Raw genomic sequence first — 22,654 nt, forward strand, 5'->3', positions numbered from 1 at the left:
GTGGTGCAATACCAATGGGAAGATTAGGGAGATGATAAAGTCCATTAACTAACACTGGCAGTTGGGTGTGTAAAGCACCTGTTTAACTTTCATAAAGCCCTAAGTTAGAGCCTTAACACTGCACATAAATAAAGTTCATTGTTTCTCCTCTTTGGAGAAAGGATGAGCCTTGGTTATCTTAAAAAAACAACAACAAAAACAAAACTACTGGAAGATTTGATACACTGTTGAGGAAATACACAAGTGACATATAGTGAAATGTAATCTTAGCTATCGCTACAGTAAACATTCGGCTAGGTTCTTAGTTTACAATTATCTGTAAGCTTGAGGCAGGTCTTCTTAGGGTCCTTAGCTCTTACTTGCTTACTGACTCCAGCTCTTTGCTTGCCATTATTTTTCTCCTGCATGTAACATATACTGATCTATGTTGAAGAAATTGAAGGGCGCAGAACTTTGACGTTTCGAGATCGTCTTTTATTCATGAGATTTTATGAATTAACCCCCTGAGCAAAAGTTTATACCATTAACAAAGTATGTGCTTATTAGACTTCCAGGTGTGTTGCTGTGTTCAAGGGTAGACAAGGGAAAATAAGGATGGAACTTCCTGTTTTAATGTGAACCAGGCTCTTCGTATGTGCCCTGCATTGTACTCAAAGCTTTATACTTGTTAGTTTGCTTGATCGTCACAACTGTGTTGGAGAGGTCTTTATCCCCCTTTGAAAGGAGGCACTGTTATAAAACATCTAATTAGCTAAATATGTTAGTAGTGTATATCCAAGGTCATGGTTTGTAGTTTCTAACCAGGGCTTGAACCCATTCTCTCTGACTCTAGGACCTGTGCCCTTTCCCTGTCACAGTGGCTCACAAGTGCCCATAGGTGATGTGGTTTATTGGGAAGACAGAATAAGGGCAAGAAGAATCGGTATGAGAGCGCCGAACAGGAGCATGGACTGGGGTCTGTGGGAACAAGAGGAGGCCAAGGAACTCACTCCACTCTGGGACTGGGAAGCCTTCCCAGCCGAGGTGACATTTGAGCTGGGTCATTTAGTCTTCTGCAGGGCAGCTGCCAGGTTCTGCCTTGTTTGAAATAAGCGCATTTACAAGAGAATAGTGGAGCACATTCCACTTGATGGATTAGATTGACAGATTGAAAGTAACTCCCCAGAATGATGGCTTTGTGAGGTGCTTGTTCTCTGAGAACTCTACCTGCCACTCCCCTTTGGTGAATTGTGGCAAGAAAGCTGTCACATTAAGCTGTCATTCAGGATATTGGGGGGCGGGTGGTGGCAAATTATGGGCAGGAGTAGGTATTTGCAGAACAGCCTACAACCCGGAAAGATTATATTTCAGAGTATTTAAAAATGAGCACAACAGCCCTTTTTAAAGCTGTGCAAAAAGAAAATTGGATAATGAAAAGTTAATTAGGCCATGGGTATTTTTAAATCTCAGACATTCTGATTCTTATCCACCATAATTAGACGAATTTTTGTTCAGGCTAGGATAGAAAAAGAAATCAATTATAGGATCATACACTATTCTTATAGAGAAGTATTTAATTCTAAAAATACTTTCTGTAATTTTTTTTAAAAAATGAGTTTCTAAGAAGAAAATTTGATTCCAGCTTGTATCTGCCTTATTCCAGTCATCTGGTTGTTTGCTTCAAGACTGTCTCATATTTTGCCATTTCTTTCCATTTGTGTGTGTTGAATTATTGAAAGGTTGAGGAGTCGGCTCTAGATCTCTCTGAATTATGGCTGCTCACAGTTTTATTTCTGGAGAAATGGCTGGACAATCCTTCAGGCTTGGCACTCGCCCTCCCTCGCCTCTGACCCTGCTCTCCCACTGCTTCTAACCAACCCTTCCGTCACCCTCCACTCCCCGACCGACCCTGAAATAAAAAGAACTTGCTTTGTTACTTATGATAATATTTAAGCTCTAAAATTTTAACAGTATTTCAGTTGCAAATAAATGGAAATTGTGTATTCTGTTTAATGTGTTTCAGAAAATCCCTGCCATTTTTTTTTTCTTTAAATACAAGAAAACAGGCATGTAATGCCTCATTGAAAAAAAGCCTGGAGGGGTGCTTTGTGCAGGTCTTAATTAAGGGCTTTGAAAGACCAAACAAAAGGAAAAAGGAAAATGCTACAGGGTTATTGTTATTCCACCCCATTGGCTCAGCTAGCTGACCATCCATTGGAGCATTTTGTCCATTTTGAAACTGAATGACACTTTTGTTCGTGATTAACAGAGGTGAAAGAAGCCAATTATTGGGCCCTCTTTTTCCATAGAGCAGCTGCTGTTGGATTTAACTGCGGGCAAATATGGCCTTTTACTACCGCAAGGATGTTGTGATGACAGTTTATTTTTATAGAACTATGTGATTGAAAACAAAATCTGTCTGACTTTTGTTATGAATATGCCCTGGAATTTATCATGGAAGGGTGAGTTTGTCAAGCTGTTTTGTAGTTCTCTGTAAAAAAAAAAAATGTATATATGTTGTGTATGATACACATGTGCATAATTTAACATCTTTTTAATGTAAGGATTCAATGTTAAAAATCTGTTTTCTACTCTGTACGTTTGTAGCTCCTTCAGCCTTTTCCTGTTTTACTTTTAATGAGAGCTCATAATTTATTAAAGTTTGGAAGCAATTAGTGGGAGATTGAGTAGTCTTGAGTAAGCTTCAAGCTATTCTGATATACAGACTACTTAGGTGGGACAGATGAATCCCAGAGACCACCTACCACTAATGCAGAGTTCCGGCTTTAGCATGCAGTGGTAAATGAGCTTGGGGAGTTCTCCCTTGTGTCTTGGTGTTAATGAATGTACAGTAATAGTTGCGGCTGGGCTCAGGGCATGAGCGTTGTCCGGGATGACTGCATTTTAATATGTTTTCAGATTGTGAGCACGCAGTAGGTTTGGGGGGCTGTGTACAGTCGTGGTTCCTTTTAGTAAAACTCTAAGCCTTTCTTTTTTGTTTTCAACGGTATTCTAAAAGTAGCCCCACCAGGAACAAAACCAGCCTGGTTGCGTCTACTTTAAGAGAAGGACATGTGTATTCCTGCCTTGCTTTTGGGACCACTTCTCCAAAGCCATTTGAGAGGCTGTTGTGAGCTTTCCTAGGTCTTTCTGTACTTATTGGCAGCATATAAACAGAACCTGTCCTTACTCTTCAGGTGTCTTCTGGAGATGAATACATCCTCAGTGATTCTTATGCTCTCTGTCGAGATCACGGTATTACTAGACAGCGTGGTCCATGGATTTACTTTGTCATCATTGTGACAAAATATAACAGAAGCAGCTTTATTTGGCTCATGGTTTCAGGAAATTTCAGTCTGTCATGGTGGGGAAGGCATGGTGGAGAAAGCCATTCAGCCTGAGTCAGTAGGAGCGGGAGGCAGTGGCATTGTATAACCCTCAATTGGAAAGTGGAAGCAGCTAGGTTGGGCTGTAACCATCAAAGGCCCATCTATCCCTCACAGTCCACCTCCACCATGTAGTTGCCCCTTCTACAAAATTCTCAACCTCCCCAAACAGCACCATCAGCTGGGACCAGTGTTCAGATACATGAGCTCTTGGGAAACATTTGAAACCCTAAAGCCTAAAAACAAAACAAAGTCAATTTTTATGGCAAGATAAGTAGCCTGGTTGTGTGGCTTCATGGGCTTGGCTGTCATTTGAATAAACATTGAAGTTCATTTAAGTCTAGAGAACATGTCTTCTTTCTGTACACTTCGGGGGGGGGGGGGAGGGGAGATGGCCTGGAGCTGAGCTGTGTCTCTTCTCCTCTGAGTTCACTCCCCCTCTTCTCTGTTCCAAATCTTACTTGGCTGTGCCCTCTGAAACTCTCCCTCAGGCTGATGCACTTTCTAGTGTCCTCTGCCTCTTCACTGACTTAGCCTAGAGAACAACTTTCCTTGTAGGCTCCTGGATGGAGGCTGCTCATCTCGCTGCACTGTTAAAAGAATAGCCAAACGTTGGAGTTCTTGCCCCTCCCACTTTCTGCCTGCAGGTCATCGGGATAATATCTACACTTCCAGTGCCTGCTCCTTCTGTGGTCCCAACGACTGTCCTCACCCACACTGTCCACACCTAGTTTCTCTGCCATTCATTTTAAAGCCAAACTCATGGTATTGTAGATTCTATCATTTACCTCACCTAGATAATTCTCCAACACTCTTGTCTCTTATGAGTCCTGCTTCAAGCCTCCTCCAGCCATTTATCCCCATGCCCACATTTGGAGTGTATAAAACTTGTAACCGCTAACTACTTCTGACCTCAACTTACTTGTTTCTCTTTTTCGTCTCTGTTATTCTAAATTCATGGTTTTCAACCTTATTAAACAATCTATGAATCCTTATACTTCTGTTATTTCTCTGGTCAGATTAAAAGATTCTTTACTTTTTCTCACCAGTATCCTTAAACTTCTTACTCTATTGTTTTCTCAAAGCTGACTTTTTATTTACTGAGGAGATCAATCCTTTTAGGTAATCTGTGCCTCTGTTCTGTGAAATACCTTACTGCCCTGCTCCTTAAACTGTGTGACCGTATGGTGTCATATAACTGAATATGAGAGTCATGAAAACTTTGTCAGCTGTAAAAGTTTTCTGAATGGGTGATAGTCGAACATGAATTCAAAAAATCAAATGTTCAGTGTATCCAAGATATTTGCACACCTTCACTATAGCCATGGGTTTTCACCAGTAGCACAAAGAACACTATCTAAAACGCCTTGGCTCAGACGTGACACTGTTGTGTGTTATGAGTTGCAGTGACTTTACTGTATGTACAGATATGTCAGCTCTTACAGAGACATACGGGTTAATTTTGTCAACAGAGACTTCAAATTTTCCTGTTGCCATTCATCATGATGTAAACAGTAGATTAGTGTATCTTTGAATTGTATTGTAATAGGCAGAATTTTGATCTTAAAAACTGCTGTTTGTGAGATGAGTGTGGTGGCGCACGCCTTTAATCCCAGCACTCGGGAGCAGAGACAGATGGATCTCTGTGAGTTCGAGGCCAGCCTGGTCTGCAAAGTGAGTTTTACACAGAGAACCTCTGTCTCAAAAACAAACAAACAAACAAACAAACAAACAAACAAACAAACAAACCCCCTGCTGCTTGCATTGATAAATGGAGTTTCATTGAAAAAAATTAAGTGAATTTTGTTTTAGCATTAGGATAGAGCTTCCAACAGTTTGTGATTGTCCTGAATATACTTCTGCCATTTTGGGCTATGTACTTATCTCAACATTGATAATTATAAAATTAAAATACCGATCAGCTGTAAAAAATGTTGAAGGTGCTCTGTGTCCTACAGTATCAAATATTCAGTAAAGATTTAATCCCTTAAGTGAAAAACAGGGACATCTATCTTGTTAGTATAGAAATTTGCTCTGGTCTTTAAGAACTGGTAAAACTATATGTACACCAAAAGGATTGATATTAAATGAATTATGGTTTATTATCAACAAACTTGTGTGCCCATGTACATGTAAGAATTCCTCAAGTGAATGGGGTTACAAGTGGAGAAGTCTAAGAAGCGCTAACCTAGTCTATCCCAAAGTCAGTGCCTACCACGGGCACCTCCTGGCTTCAGGAGATTGTTGACTGGTAGCCATGGGCTACTTGTATGTACTGGTTTGATGGAAACTGAGGCTTGTGCTTCGTGGTGATGTTGTGTCACTTTTGCCCAGATCATGTTACTTTCTTTGCTTCTTCTACACGTTGAGGATACTTGACTCAGTGATTCCCAGCATTTCTTTTACACACACACACTAAAACTAGCTTCTTGGGGAATGGAGAGATGGCTCAGTGATTAAGAGCCTTGCTGCTACTCCAGAGGATTCTCAGGTTTAATTTCCAGAACCTACCTGGCTGCTCACAACAATTTGTAACTTCAGTTCCAGGGGTTCAACACCCTGTTCTGGCCTCCCTGAGTACCAGGCACACACGTGGTACACAGACACATTGCAGTCCAAACACACATACACATAAAATAAAACAAAACCAAAACCAACAAACAAACAAAAAACCCTGAGCCTCTTGTTCTTGTTTTAGAGACAACTGCTCTGACCTTCATGTCTTTGTGTGTAAAAGGGATGTTAGAGTTGGAGGTATAGCTTGATAGAGCACTTATTATGTGTGTTTGAGACCCAGGGTTCAGATTCCACCAGCATAACTGAAAGGATACTTTGGCAGGCCTGCCTGTGAAGTTCACAGAATATGGATATAATGTGCTTTGTGATATCTGGGCAGTCTTTCTCCACTGTGCAGTCTCTTGGGCACAGAATTACCAGGAGGGCTGTATGGACCACAGATTACTGGGCCCTCCCCCTGCAGCTTCTGCTTTAGGAAAGCTACAGTTGTGCTAAGTAGCTTGTGTTTCTAATAAATTCCCAGGTAATCTTGATGCTGTTAGTCCTGAGGGTGTGTTCATGCTCCCTTCACCCCACCAGTGGTGCTCAGGGGTGAACTCAGTGTCTCTTACATGCTAAGCAGATGCCACAACTTCTGAGCTACACCCCAGCCACAAAGACAGCTTCTTTATGGAGTTCCATGTGTGTGGAATATTACCTTGTTGCCTTTTCAAATAGTTCCAGACAAATCACCATTTATTGTCAAAGCCCAAGATAGGCCTAAGGGTCTTTGTGGGACTAATGTTAGAAACTTACTGGAATTCAAACTTATTTTGAGTACATTGGACCCACTGTTTTCTCCTGCATAAGTATGCTAAACTGCATTTTTCCCAAAATGAGCTGTTAATGCTCTAACTTAACTTGTAAGTTCCATAGTAGTACTGCATCCTGTACAACCAGTATCTTCTCTGAAAGAGTACATGTTAATAAGAGATCTACAACACAGGAAGATACTCAAAGAATACAGACAGGTGCCCATAGAAAACACAAGTGGTGTGGGGATTATTTCTCTCAGGTTTCATGGCAGGAGTCATTGTGACTTGCAGGGTTATTGAAGAAGGGTCACCTGCTGGGCAGGCAGGTGTGTTTCTTCTCACGTTCTCTGGGCTTCTCCAGTCCCTCCTACCTTGCTTAAGATGAATTAGAGAGATTGTACATCAAGGAAAACGAACAGGTAACTATTGACATAAAAATACCATTTCCTGCAGTTTTTCAGGGGTTTGTTTACTGTGCTTTGTGACAGGGCGCAGGTGCAGGAGGGGAGGTTCAGAGGACAGTAGACAGGGAGAAAATTCTGATGAGGGAGTTTTGTCAGTAAGAAATAAACTTGAGGGAATGTAACGTCAATTATGGACAACAGTGTAGTGGTTCCTCAAAAAGGTAAAATGGAATCTCCAGATTGAAGAACTGAAGGCAGGAACTTGAAGAAGTATTTGTATATTCTCATCATGGTAGCATTAGTCTTAATGGATAGATACACCCCAAATATCATGACATATAGGTGTGTATAATGAAATGCCACTCAGTCTCAAGAAGAAGAATATATATTTTATGGTTTCACTTGTATGAAGTCTTTATAATATTAAAATTCATAGGCAGAGAAAGTAGAATGGTGTCTGCCAGTGGCTAGCCAGAATGGGGAATAGGGAGGTAATTGCTAAATGGGTGCAGACATTCACTTTTGCAAGATACAAAGCCCTGTGGATGTAGAGTGGAGAGGGTTGTGTGATAATCTGAATATCCTTAGCACCTATGAACTGTATAAATGATAGGTCTTCCGTGTGGCCCCACTATGGAAATGCTAAGAGTCTTGTACTTCAGAGTTTCTCAGTTTTGGCATTGACATTTGGGGGCTGGATAATTCATTGTTGCAGGGTTCTATGATAGTCTAGGCTCTCCTGAGAAACAAAACTATTAGATTAAGTATATGACATGTCTGTCTGTCTGCTTCCTGCTTTCCTGCCCCCTCACCTCGTGTGTGTGTGTGTGTGTGTGTGTGTGAGATTGAGACTCATTAAGAGAAATTGGCCCACACCAGTGGGGAAGACTTGATACAGATAATATATATGGCTTTTAACATACATACACACATACAGAGAGAGAGAGAGTGGGAGAGAGGGAAGGAGTTGGGACAGGCAGATACATATGCACACCCACACTTGTTCAGTCCTTTAATGGAGATGACAGACTGACTTCACAAGCAAGTCTACTTTCTTTCCTGGCCTAGCATAGCAAGAAGAGAGCTGATGCTGTTCGTATTAAATACCTGACTAGGGACAGTTAGTCAAAATAGACTCCCCTCCCAATTTCCTATTTACAAAGAGAATATTGTGCAGATACAATGCTTTTAATGATTATTTCTAGGCAGCATTTACAATTTTTTTTAACTGAAGGAAATAGCATATCATTGGTCTACCATGCATGGATAAGTATGATTTCTTTTCAAAATAGCAATTTATTTTAAAAAAAAAATAGATAAAAGGCCTAAGCAGTGGCTTCTTGGCTATTTTTAAGGAAGAAATTGCTAAGATACAAAGTAAGTTTTAAATAAGAACAAATTTGTGTGTATTTGGAGTAACATACATTGGTTGTCCTACTGCAGCCACCTAAGTGATGGTTTGTGATCTGGGCCAAGCTGTTTTAGCATGCCATCCTTCAAATTTCAGACCCATCCCAATTTTTATGGCTCATGATGCTATCTAAATGTTGGGTGGAAACAACAGAAAGGCTGAAATAAAATGAGGAAGGAGTTGTTTGAAATTAAAATTGGTTAATACCAAATAGGTAAATGCATGCAGCTTTATTTTTATTATTATTGTTTTTTTCAAAACATGGTCTCTCTACGTAGCTCTGGCTGTTATAGAACCCACTATGTAGACCAGGCTGGCCTTGAAGTCACAGAGAGCCACCTGCTCCCTCCCAATGCAGGTTTCCTTAGCAATATTCCTCCTTCATTCTCTCCTCATCCATGCAGGCCAGAGACTGACTAGGCTTAGCTAAGTGAGCTGCACCTCTGTCCCCCATCTTTTATTTCTCAGATTATACCCTTTTAGGCTTTTTGGATGTTAAGTACCATCTCTCTTCTGAAAATAGTCTCGTGGGGTCGTTTTGTAAATGTTATCATATGTCAAAGTAAAAAGTAGCCTGGTGTTGCAAACATCAACGTTTAAGCCTAGAGTTACTGATAGGTCTGTGATGGATATGCAGTAGGATAAGCCTAGTCATGAGCAAACAGTATGAACACCTGCAGCAAGAATGACTGGCCCAGTAACTGTTTTCATTAGCATCTGATAAAAGGTCATTGTCAAAATAGCAGGGCCCTGAGAAGACCTCTGTACTGCCATCAGGATTTTATTCTTATCTGATCCTTCTCATTTTTTTTTCTTCTATATAGATGATGAAAAAAAACTACAGTAGAACTATGGAATATATATTGTGGTTTTATCAATAGTTTTTATTTCTACCACACCAAATGGAACTCTCATTGTTATAGGGCATGTTTTCTGAATAAGTGGTGGTTTGGGAGCATTTATAAAGCCTTTTGCTAGTGCCTGGCTTTTGTTTTTGGTTTTTTGTTTGTTTTTTTGGCATTGTGCTGTGAGGAAGCAACATTCAACAAATGACTGGTGTGATGCTCAAATCTTGCTTGTCATCTCTGCTAGCAATTTTGGGCAGTTCTATGTAACGGAAGGACAGTGGGACTTCTTAAGGTTGTAGTGAGGGTAATGGATGTGGATTGTTTGCCACAATACCCACACTGAGTACCAGCTCCTTTTATTATTGTTAGTAGTATTGGTTAGGAATGGCTCGTGACCTCCTAAGTGTTATCTAAAGAGGCAATGTTTTTAGAATTTCATCCTTTAGTGGACTGGAGAAGGTTGTGTCTAGTTGTCACATCACGGTTTCTGGGTTTTAATGTTCTAAGTAAGTAGAAGGTTATTTGGTTTAATGGTATGGGTTCCTAGCTGAGGACATGATGAAAACTAAGGATAATGTTGGGATTTTTAAAAAAAGTCTACTTGTAATCATCTTCCATTTTTTAAGTGTGTGTGTGTGTGTGTGTGTGTGTGTGTGTGTGTGCGCGCGCATAAGAGATGCATAAGAGACTGAATCTAGGTCCTCAAGCATGCCTGGGCAAGGGCTGTACCCTTGAGCTGTACCACTGGCCACCATCCTTACTTTCTAAGATTATATCCTTTCAGAAAGTTTGGGGGTTATTATGCACCATCTCTTCTAAAAATAGACTCATGGGGTTGTTAAATAAAAAATGACAGTCTGACTTTTTTCATAATTATTTTTATTTTATGTACATTGGTGTTTTGCCTGCATGTATGTCTGTGTGAAGGTGTCAGATTTTGGAGTTATAGACAGTTGTGAGCTGCCATGTGAGTGCTGGGAATTGAATCCAAGTCCTCTGGAAGAGCAGTCAGTGCTCTTAACCACTGATCCATCTCTCCAGCCCTGACAGTCTGATTTTAGTCCTGCTGAATATATAGGATTTTGTGGAAGGGAGTGATCATTGCATTGATGTAAGTAATGGGAGCTTTAGGAAAGAGATGTATCATAGGAATCGTTTCTCCACAGTCCCTGGAAGATGATGGTGTTGTAGCCCCCAACTAGGTTGCTGCTTCTCTTACTAAATAGTATAAATAAACAATATAAATAAACTGGACAGGCATTAATGATGTCCTTTTCTGTTATATTTTGTGATATAATTGGCATTACAGCTCAGTATAATAGGAAAAACATAGATTTCTATTCCATCTGTTATTTTCCTTTGAGAAAGTAAGACCAGATTTATTAGTTAAAAAAAAACAAAAAACAAAAAACCTGTAGTTGAGTTTGTAGAATGCTTGTCTATCATTCATGAGCCTTTGGGTCAGATCCCAGCATCTCATCAACCGGGCATAGTGGCTCAAGCCTATAAATTCTAGCACTTAGAAGGTAGAGCCGGGAAGATTAGGAGTTCAAGGTCATCCTTAGCTACATAGTGAGACCTTCTCTCAATAAAAGGACAATGAAAGAAATAAGAGAAGATCCAGATATGAACTCTGAGCACATGTCAGACACTCTGGAGCTGTTACTTCTTTGCTGTGTGTTGCATCTGTTCACAGTACCTAATTCACTGATCCATAGCGAGGAAGACGGTGTTCTCTTTCCTACAGCCGAGTTCTGAAGCTTCTTCCTCAATCGCAGTCTTTTCCAGGGCAGACCCTCTGTGTATCAGTGCCCTTCTCCCAGCTTGGATGTTGAAACCTCTCACTGTTCAGTTCTTCGGTCTTAGAGGCAGAATTTGAGATTTCTGTATTAGGGTCATGTGTTCTCTCCAGAGGTGCCCTATATATGCAGTGTAAATAGCAGTGTTTTAAGTACATGGAGGGCTCTTGTTTAGAAGCTGCTTTCCCATTTCCCAGCCTCGTGGTAGAACAGATGTTTCCCAATCTGCCCGGGGAGAACCTGAGAGCCTTTCTAAGAACAAACAGCCATCATTTAATTTTAGAGTTGGAAAGGCTTTGCATACCATACTGGCCTCACATCCCAGAAGACAAGCTAGCTGCTTAGAAGAGTTAAAGGACTCGCCTCAGGCCACATGCCCCACGTTTGGCTATGGCCCTTGGAAGCCACATTCCATTTTTAAGTCCCATTTTAAGTCAGAAGTTGAACCACAGTAAGGTCCTGCCTGTGTTATGCACCACATGGAGAGGAGCATGGAGAAAAGAAAACGGGCCTCCTTAGCACAAAGGGTTTGCACAACAATAAAGTGCATAATTTTCCTGTTTAGTGCTGTGAATAAATTCAGTAGCTGCAGTTTGTAAACGTCGGGGAAAAGATGTGAACTGAGTGGGAATGTGTTTTAAAGGAGTCCTGAGCAGGTGTGGGAGAAACAAATGTTCAGTGTGAGATGTCTGGATTACTATTGAGAATAATGCGACGGGTGAGATCTTTTTGGTAAATTTCTGATTCAGTATTGTTTAATAATCTTGTAAAATACAGTAAGGATTACTTTTTAGAGAAAGTGAAACGGAGAAAAGAAAATCAGACACAGTATAAATCCCAGCATTTTTCTTTTAACACATAAAATACCTTTGCCAGATTGGGGTGACAGGGGCACTCAGTGTTTCTGCTTGGTTCACTGTTGGCTGCCAGCAGTTTGCAGACCAGCCTGGTGTTTTGTGTGACTCTGGTCTAGTGGGTAATACCATGGGGGAGAAACCAGCTGTTGTGGGAGGACCCAGCCAGAGCATATCAATTTAAGTGGGGCATGGGAGGAAAACTAAGGCTCCCATCGGTCTTAGCTGCTAGAGAATCTCATACTCTTCAAGGAGTCTGGGGAATTTAATGTGACCCCAGCAATAGTGGGAAGCCACTTAAAGATCTTAGGCGACTAATACCATGTGTGGCCTTCAAGGGCACCACTGGTAAAGTTGCCACTGTTTGTCAGCTCTGTGTAGCTCTGAAAATGCTGTATTCTGGGTCAACTGTTCTGTCACGATTTTATTTTTTCTTGCTTTTCTTGTTTGTGTGGTTCAAAGAGCAGAAGTAGGTTGTTTTCAGTATTGTTACTGTATTGACTCTAGGCCTTCTCAGGTTGGATACTTTCTTTTGAGGTCCGCCAGCCCCCTGCTCTCCTGTCTACTACACTGTCACTCAGAAAATGTCTTATTTGTTAAACAAATGTTTTGTTTTTGAGCATTTCCAAAGCAAGGTCAACACGAGAGCTGAGGTAAGAGGCTGTTTAGGTGAAAGAGATTACCAGAATACTTAGGAAACCCCGGGGAACTGTAAAAATTACAGTGTATCTTCCAGAGAGTGGGCGCTCCTGCCTGCTCTGTGCCTTTGTATTCTTTGTCTAGGACTGAGTAGCAATGCTCAGCTGTAGCCAGATTGTTCGTACTGGGCCAGCTGGGCCAAGAATTCGCCTAAGATTTAGCAGTTACCATCAGTGTGCAGAAGTGCTTACTGTATGACGCTACTGTCCAAGTATTTGATGCAAGTTATTTTATAATTCTCAGGGCAGGCTTGTAAAGTAAATGGCATGTTTCATTATTTTGGAGTTGCAGTGAAAGCACAGGTTAGTCCGTTTCTTAATAACCAACCTAGCTACCCCCAGGGGATGTGCCTCAGTGATAGAGTGCTTGACCAGCGTTCATGAGGTTCTCATTTCAATCTCTGCTGGTGACACCACTCACAGAGCTAATCTGAAGTGGAGTTTGAGTGTGAACATAGGAACCTGGAAGCAAAGCCTGGGTTTTCCTTAAGTTAGTTCTGCCTGAAATGGAAAGATTCTCAGTGTGTGTGTGTGTGTGTGTGTGTGTGTGTGTGTGTGTGTGTGTGTGTGTAGTTTTCTGAGGATTGTTTATCTTATATGTGTAATTATTTTATCCAGAAAGATGAGAAATGTGGAAGAAACAGTGACCCAAGAATTACCGAAACAAAAACAAAACAACCACGGGAAGAACCACCCATTCAGGAAAATCTCTGCAGAAGGATGCATGGCATCAGGCCATTTAGCGTCCATGAAAGTTATGTAGTTTTGGTTCACTGGCTTGACAGGAATAACCCCACCCCCACCCTAATACCTCCAGTTTACTTCAGTCTGGGCTAGGAGTTAGAAGTTTGTAGTGATCCAGACAGATGTCTTTACCCTCAGAAATGCCAAGACCACATTACATGGAAGATGATAACCAAAAGGACTGTTAGATTTGAGTACTCCTCAGAATCACCTGAACTTGAACTTGTTAATGCCCTTAAATGTGCATTTCTATCAAATCCCCAAGTGGATTAAACCAGTCTTTGTGAAGTCCTGGCCAAATTGTTAGTGCTGGCTTGCAGAATGTGCTACAAGATAGTTGTTCTCTCTCTCTCTCTCTCTCTCTCTCTCTCTCTCTCTCTCTCTCTCTCTCTCTCTCTCTCTCTCTCACACACACACACACACACACACACACACACACACACACACACACACACACAGGAGAGAGAGAGAGATCAACACCAGCTGTCTTCTTCTATTGGTCTTCATCTTTTTTGAGACAGGGTCTTTCCCTGAGCCTTGAGCTCATTGATTTGGCTAAACTGGCTGGCCAGCAAGCCCTGAGGATCTTCCTGTTTCCTCCACCCAGTGGTGGGATTTGAGGTGTACACCTCCATGCTTGGTTTGTGCCTCGGTGCTGGGAATCCAAACTCAGTTCCTCATATTTGTTCCCTTTACTGACTGAGCTGTCCTTCCATCCCTAGAAGTTTCCTTCTAATGAAGTAGAAGTAAGGGAGGGTAATTTACATGATAGATACAGAGAGGAAATGGGCTGGATGATAAGACAGACTTACATGGAGGTCACTTTAACGGGACTAAGGAAGAAGGCAAAGGATGAAACTGCTATGGAAGGAGTGAGGGAAGAGCAATCCAGGCAGATAATGAGATCAAAGACTGGGGGAGAAAAGGATCTGAACATTAGCCCCAGAGGGAGCCAACCTGAGTTAGGGGCGCAGGGAAGGCATGAGATGGTTGGGAAGGATACAGGAGCAAGCTCAAGTAGGGTTGATGGAGAACAAATAGAGCTCCCTGGCTGGAGCGCTAGGGGTTTTTTGTTGTTGCTGTTGTTGTTTGTTTGTTTGTTTGTTTTTTTAAGATTGCTTTGGCAGCTATGTGTAGGTTGAATGGGAGAGGGATAGGAAGTGTGGAAATATGAAGAACAGACAGGAGACTGTAGTAGGAATCCAGAGGAACTGGGGATGAGGAGGGTATGTGTTCAGTGGTGGAGGTGAGGTGAAGCATGAAGAGGTGAGCCAGAAGAATGCATCTGCCTTGTCTCCAGTGTTTTATCCCAGCAGCCAATGCTCATAATGAAAGCCCAGGAAAGGTTAAATTACATTTTATGTGTGTTGTTTTAAAGGAGATGAGTGCAGAGAACATTTTGGAAAAACATTCATCATCAAAACTTACGTGTGTCATTCATTACCTTCCCCTCTGTCCCCTGCAGGCAAGGCTTCAACTATCTGGAAAGCTTGGCTGGCAAGGACAACTTGTTCTCTGAGCTCTCTGCTTTAGCTATGTTACTGGGGAGTATAATCTCTCTCTCTCTCTCTCTCTCTCTCTCTCTCTCTCTCTCTCTCTCTCTCTGTGTGTGTGTGTGTGTGTGTGTGTGTGTGTGTGTGTCATTGCTTAATTGTTGGCATGTAGTGACTCAACTGGTAATTTAAATTAATAGACTGTGCATATAGGCATGCTATTGTTCTTAGATCTCGATGGAGCTTTGATTGGCAGTTAAGTGATGGTGTGTTCGAATTAATTACTGCAGCTGAGAAGGAGCTGGGAAAACACTAGGGAAAAAAATAGATAGTTGTGATGTAGGAGTGAGAGGAAAAGATTCAACGTGAGAGTGAGCCTAGAATAAATTATCCAGAACTTAAAGGCGAGAGCGGATGCCAAGCGGGGCTCTCTCTGTGTGTACCACGGAGGTGTGGTCAGCTCTTAGCCCCACTGGTTCACTAACGTAGGAGCTAGCGCCCCTGATCAGTGTGTCCTCTGTAAGTGGAGCCACCACATAGTGGGTCCCCCCTTCCTGTGTCTTGGGATTCTCGCCCAGTCAGCTCCACCTCAGGCGGTCCCTTTCTTACATGTTTACACACATTCTCTTTAAACGGTATGTTTCTTTTTCCTTTGCTCTTTTAAATCTTGCCCAGTTTACCTCAGGAAATTTTTTTTTCTTCTTTGTTTTATTCTAGAGCCAAAGTAAGGGAGGGAGGGAATCCTAGTCATGGTTAATATACATGAGGTTCATGCTGGGATAATCATATTGACGAACGATCCAATTACCAAATCTGGTGGCTGTTGGATTACAGATTTCTTGGCGGCCTTTGTCAGTGCAGCATTTCCTCTGCTTAAGTCTCTTCTTTTGGGGTCTCCTCCCCCTCTCCAGTCATTCGTGCTCGCTGTCTCCCCGTCCTTTTCTGTACTTCAAATTCAGCTGTGTCTAGAAATGTTTTCTCAGCTATTTTATTTTTTTTTTCTTCCCTTCCGGTGTAGGAGATGCCATCCTGAAGTTTTAATTCAGTACATTTCCTACCTCATTGGCCGTTTGCTCCTCCTCTCTGATGTTGCGGCTCAGTTCTGGGCTTGAATTGAAATCTGCTTTCTAGTTAATGTTACAAGATCCAGCATACCAACTCACATCCTTTCCTGTTGTCTCTCTGTGTGACAGCAGATTATTCTGAAAAACCACTGGGCCATCTTCAAGGTTCACCTTAATTTTCCTCCAACCTCTACACTGAAGGGACTCTAGTTCATCAGCCTATCTTTATTGTCTGTCTGCCTATCAGTCTTTCCATCTATCCATCCACCAGTGTGTCCTTTTCTGTCCCGTGTGCTAGTCCGGTGGTTCAGAACTTCATTATCCCTCAAGACTAAACTTTCCACTCAACCTTCTCCTCCCTTTCTTTTCTTCTCCTCCTCCTTTCCTATTTTCTTCCTTCCTTCCTTCCTTCCTTCCTTCCTTCCTTCCTTCCTTCCTTCCTTCCTTCCTTCCTTTCTTTTCTTTCTTTTTCCCCCCTTGAAACAGGGTTTCTCTGTGCAACAGCCCCAGCTGTCCTGGAATTCCCCCTGTAGATCAGGCTGGGCTCAGAACTCAGAAATCTATCTGTGTCTGCTTCCTGATTGTTGGGATTAAAGGCAACAGCGTACCCAGCTGCCACTGTACCCAGTTTCCTTATTTTCAAATGTTAATTATTTACCAATTTTTAATGGTGAAGGTTAAATCTAAGACCTCGTGCATGCATCCCCAACCTTCTTGACTTTTCAATTGCTCATACATGCTATACATATAACAAATGTTTGTACATTTGTTGGCTTGTATGTGACAGGCACATGGGAGAGTGCTTAAAAGATACTACTGTCTACTTGATTCTGAAATGAATTCACAATGCCTCTGATAAGATAAAATACAAAGTAAATGAAGAAGAGGACCAGAGACACCTCCTACAAGTAAATCAGAAATAGGAATTAACTGAAGCACCCACCTAATGCATGCATTTGTGAACAGACTTTCAGTAGCTGATGGAAGAGGGAAGGAGGATCCATTTCTGTCATTCCACACTGTCCAGAGAGTAGGACAAGTTGTACAGAAGAAACACAGCTATTCTTGGAATGGAGGTCAGAGAGAACTTTTCCCCCAAGGGCTCTGATAAAGAGAGTTCCTTGTGACCTCATGAATAATCTCTCTGGCATTCCTATTGTAATCACTTTTGGGGGATTGCTGCTTCTGACAGTGCTCAGTGTGAGCCAGCAGAGGAGTGTGGTGTGTAAGTTCAATAAAAGTAGTTAAGAGTGTGGGGAACATACACCCACCACAGTTTCTTGGTTAAGCAGCCTTCACAGTACATCCTCAACTCCTTTTCCCATCCCCAAACCCATCATTACACAGATCTCATGACTTCCAATCTGAAGCTGTTATCTTTGTATCTTGTTCTTGGCTTGTTTGCACATCTCTTGCTGTTCTTGAATGGCCCTGGCCGCTGGGTCTGCCTTCCCTCACTGCCTTCACCTTGCTGCCCACCCCTGGGAATACAGGTGCTTTCCTCACATCAAGGTCAGAAAGAAGTTGCCATGCTAATAGGATTTGCTGATCAACAACTCATAGAAGTTTAATTAAAACTGAACACACTGCTACCAACCCATTGGGGAAAAAAAAAACACAAAACAGAATTCTTTGGTAGAAATCTTGTCTCATTTTAAATTTAATATGTATTAGGGGGCAGTATTTTTAATAAGAGACTTCATAGTCCTGTTCTCATTTGTTTTGATGTATTTGTGTTGTTTTAGAAAAATGTATTTGTTAACTACAGTTCAGCTGACTCTTGGAGTCAGTCTGGTCCTTTTTAAAGCTTTTTTTGATAGCACATACTAATTCTTTGTAATAATTTATGTTACTGGGAAAACTTGGGTTCCATTTTTTGGATTCTCAGTCTTGTTTAATAATAGAATTTAGAAACGGATTCAGAAGGAAACTTGAAGACAGTTACATTAGTTTTTGAAAAAAAAAAAAAAAATACCCCACTAGGACAGACAGGCTGAGAATCAGCAGCTGCCGGGGGAAGGCAGATGAAGGAGAAGGAAAGAGAAAGCCTTATGTTTTGAGTTTGGATCCTATAAAGCTGGCATGTTTCAGCATGTAGATCAACACACAGCCATGTAGTAGAAGAGTAGAGGGGTCGCTTCAGAGAAAGAATGGGAAAAGCCAGGGAAGCCATGCTTAGAATCTTGGCCGGTACTGGAAAAAAAGGACAAAAGAAGAATGAACAGGTCCCTGGCAGAGGCTCTGAGCCTAAGGGGCTGCATGGGAAAAGTGTTCCCGAGAATATCTCATTGAGGGAATAATTATTCCTCCCATCTTCCTCTGGCTGTAGATGAGTCAGCTTCCTAAGGGGTGGTCTCTTGATCAGTTGATTGATAGGCCCCGTTGGATTAACTCTTAAGGAGAGGAGACAATGTTATTTAACATCCCAATCTATAGAACAGATCCTATCTCTCCAGGGACAGAGGTACTCCATTCTTTTAATCAGGAGGCCTGAGGAGGGAGCAAAACTGATGTTTACCTTTCTAGTGTTACCAAGGAAACAAGAGATGGGGTCCAAATCTCAGAGTGTATATATTTGTACATTGTTTCTGAGAGAAATTTTGTTTATTTGTTTGCTTTTCACATTCTGGATCATAGTTCTAAGATATTTCTATAAAACAAACAAACAAAAAAAAACCAATACTACAGCTAAGTGTGGCTAAAAGACTCCTGGGATTTATCATTTAGATTCTCATCTTGATTCTGTAATTAATTACTTAATGGTCTGGTACTTGGTTACCTTGTTATTAAAATGAGATGGTTAGATTGCAGTTGAATGATAGCAGGAGAAATTATCAGCGGTGACTTTCAGTCCTGGCACTGGCCACAGGTAAAGCCGTCTAGTCCTCCCAGTGATGTTCTGAAGTCAGAATTGTCATTTCTGTTTACACAAGTGGGGGCTGAGGGACAGATTACAGGGTTTGGACAGGGTTGTACAGCCAGCGATCGGACAGGCTCTTGGCCTGGCTTCTGGGAGAAACCCTTAACCGCTATGCTTTCTAGTTCAGTGGTTCTGTGATGTGCTATTTATAAGGCAAAGCCTGTGTTTTGAAATTTTGAGGCAGTAAAATTAGTTTTACTGAAATTCAGTTTTGCATTATCCCTCCCCAGTTATTTTTAAATCCAGTAACTTATATTTAAATGAAAGTGGTACTCTTTCTTGCTTGTTCCCAAATGTGTTTGCATGTGGGGTTATTTGACTATAGCATTAGACAACAGGGAAGAAGTCAGTTACTGATGTTCTGCGATCTTCACTGTCTGTCTGGCAGGAGACTCAGCATCACTTATGAAGATTCTTCCTTTTTTGGTATAACTTATTTGTTTTTATTTTGTTGCTGTCTGAATGTATGTTTGTGTGAGGGTATCAGATCCTGTAGTTACAGACAGTTGTTAGCTGCCACGTGGGGGCTGGGAATTGAACCTGGGTCCTCCGGAAGATCAGGCAGTGTTTTTAACCACTGAGCCATCTCTCCAGCCCTTATGAGAATGTTTTCTAGACCCACTCTTCTTTCCTTTCTGCAACCAGGCCTTTGACGCTCTCTGAAGCATTGGAGAATGGTCAAGCTTGGAACTTTTTGGAAGTACTGAGTATTTAGCCAGATCTCGATGTGGAGTATTTAATGGATTATCTGTTATCATTCACTCCACAGATACTGTGGCCACTGATTATGCTAGAGGTGTGCTCTGAAATTGCAAAAACACGGATCCTTAAGGAGATATCTGAGAAGTTTTACAGACTCTTGCGTGGTTATCAAACTATAGCTACTACCATCTCATCATACATATGAGCAGCTAGTCTTATTCAAGCCCTTTTTCAGTATGACCCAAGGCCAAACTTCCAACTCTTTTCCTCACAGCCCATCCATCCACCATCTTTCATCTGTACCTCTTGCTGTTGGTAGGATGGCCAGTTTACTTTTCTGTCTAGGATACTTTTTAGTAAAAAAAAAAAAAGTGTGTGGGGGCACTTATTAATATTTATTTTGGGACAGTAAATATAAGTCAGAATTGTACCAGGTTGGCTAGAATGTATTTTCATCCTAATGATCTGAATGGATGCCTTAAGCTCAACATTCTTTTTTTTTTTTTTTTTTTTTTTTTGGTTTTTTCGAGACAGGGTTTCTCTGTGTAGCTTTGCGCCTTTCCTGGAACTCACTTGGTAGCCCAGGCTGGCCTCGAACTCACAGAGATCCGCCTGCCTCTACCTCCCAAGTGCTGGGATTAAAGGCGTGCGCCACCACCGCCCGGCTTAGCTCAACATTCTTTACCATGATGAAGTTGGCATTAGTGTATGACATACATCTCTGAGGTTTTCCCTTGGGTTTGTGAGTTGGTTGGCTTTGGATATGGTTTTCCTGGCAGGAGTTAATTTCCCAGTCTACAGAATCTACAGATTTTATTGGGTAAGTGTCTTAAAGCAAAAATTCTCAGTGAAGTATAAAGTAACAACCCTGAGTAGTCTTTCTTTGGACAGAAAACAATGAGAGGGCCAGGGAAAGGGAAAGGGAAAGGGAGGGAGGGAGGGGGAGGGGGAGGGGGAGGGGGAGGGGGAGGGAGAGAGAGAGAGAGAGAGAGAGAGAGAGAGAGAGAGAGAGAGAGAGAGAGAGAGAGAGAGAGAGAGAGAGATTGTTCTACCCACCTGCATTATGGAAATGGTGAAATTCTATGAGTGCACTTGCTTTTAGGTTTAAGCCATACTTGTTGGCAACTGGTCTGCAGGGTACTACCCGATTCATCATTTGGAATACATTTCCTGCCCCTATAGAATGAAGTTAGGGCCTTAGAGTTATGGAAATTAGAGCTGTTGCCCAGGCCACTCATTAATGGATTTAAGACTTAAGAATTTACGATTTTAACCTTAAAAATCATTACCTTATCTGGGGGGGGGGGTTGACAAGGTTATTTACCACCATTTATGGCCAGTAAGTAAAAAAAAAAAAAAAGAAAGAAAACAAAACCAAACATCAAGATGTTATCATGTAATTCTAACAACCTCAACACAGCCCAGGGTAGCAGGCTGAAAATGTAGCTAGCTCAGTTTATTACCAGTTCCTAGGAAGCACCTGAAAGTAACAATGTACTCAAATCTTTGAGATGCCCCTGGACTCCAAACCGTTCAGTCCATTTTACCATTGTCCTGCAAGAGGAGAGGGTACTAACATGGAGCAAAAGGAAGCCGACTCATTAAACGTTAAGTGATCCATCCACTGGAGCAACTCTGGGTGCTGGGGAGCCAGCAGCAGTTTTGACTCAGTTTTGATGGAGAATAAGCAACACTGGATTTGAATAGCCGTTTCCTTGATTCTGGCTGTATCAGAGAGGATACATGAGACGTTGAGGTCTAAGCCACAGCTTTCACTTTGCAGTCAGGGAGAGAGACACACGTACATGCTAAAACAAAGTCTCTGGAAACCATTCTTACCTTTTGTTGTTTGCTCTGGTTTTTTTTTTTTTTTTTTTCCTATTTCAAATTTAAAAAGTTGGCTCCGAACCATTAAGATGATTTCACAACCCATTAATTGGTTGGGAGCTGAAGTTTAAAACTGCGCGTCTAAATAGATTTTTTTTTTTTTTGTGGGTACGCATGTGTGAAGGCAAGAACCATGAAGTAATGTTTTCCTATCAGTCCTGTTAATAAGTATAATAAATAATGAGCCATAATAAAGCATGAACCATTTAGTTAATTAGAATATTTACCATAATACATGCTGTTGGGTTGCTTTCCTTATGAATAGTGCATTTTGTCTGCTAGGATGAAGTAATTGAGTGTTTCCAATCTGCCCAGACGGTAATCCTTACAATACTTGTTGTTGATGTTAAATGGTCTATTGAAATAGCATTTTGTCTGTGTGTCTTGGCTGGTAATGAACACTGTTTTGTCATTGTAGGGTTACCAGAACAGCTGTTGACACCCAAAGAATGCCTGAAAACACCCGTTAAGTAGCAGAAAAAAGAAATCATAGTTTTAACCCTTTTCTGCTTTATATGATGCCAGATGGTAGAGTACTTGATCATGAAGAAACTAAGCTCCTTCTGTTTCTGGCATTCATTCTTCAGTGTAATAAACATTCTCCAGTAGTAGAACATTATGTTTTTCTCTTTAGAGTATATCCCACACTTGAAAATTAGTCTCTATTTAAAAACACAGAAAACTAACCAAAAAGAAGCTGAACTTCTACTATTAGGAAATACTGAATTACCTTCACTAGTTTTATTTTATTTTTAGTTACTCCTCTAAGAACATGCCTTTTAAGCTGCACATGCCTTTTCTTTGTGGAGTGATATTTGCAGACTAGTGTGGGGTTCACTGTCTTCTCTAACTTACGGACTTGTGCCTCCCTGAAGAACACACCCTAAGTGTCTCCTAGCCTGTGTTGCTTCATCAAGAGCATAAACAATTACAGCATAAAATATTATGTTTGGAATGAAGTCATGCGTCGTTTTTAATTGCTGAACTCTCATAATTTTAAAGGGGGTGTGTATTTGTCTACTAATTCACACACTTGCTAACACAAGCAAAGGAGCCCACACAGACAGATAGGAAAAGTATGAATCTGAAGGTTTCTTATTTTCTACTAATGCATGGAATGTGCGGGATCAGGAATGCTAAAGTGGGAGTCATAA

The 22,654-nt window shown here is 41.3% G+C and overlaps 1 protein-coding gene across 2 annotated transcripts in view; it reads left to right on the plus strand.

The window, feature by feature from the left end:
* Lgr4 (leucine rich repeat containing G protein-coupled receptor 4) overlaps nt 1-22,654 on the plus strand; it is a 98,762-nt gene that overhangs the window by 22,556 nt on the left and 53,552 nt on the right. Inside the window, exon 1 of one of the 2 annotated variants that reach the window (XM_076570255.1) lies at nt 2,293-2,441. The exons of the other annotated variant lie outside the window; for it this stretch is intronic. Within the exon in view, the coding sequence (XP_076426370.1) occupies nt 2,434-2,441 (8 nt within the window). The 5' untranslated portion in view covers nt 2,293-2,433. Of the gene's footprint in view, nt 1-2,292; nt 2,442-22,654 lie in introns of those variants that run through there. 2 annotated transcript variants of the gene reach the window in all.

This window comes from Peromyscus maniculatus, chromosome 4 (genome assembly GCF_049852395.1).
Source record: "Peromyscus maniculatus bairdii isolate BWxNUB_F1_BW_parent chromosome 4, HU_Pman_BW_mat_3.1, whole genome shotgun sequence".
Classification (NCBI taxonomy): domain Eukaryota; kingdom Metazoa; phylum Chordata; class Mammalia; order Rodentia; family Cricetidae; genus Peromyscus; species Peromyscus maniculatus.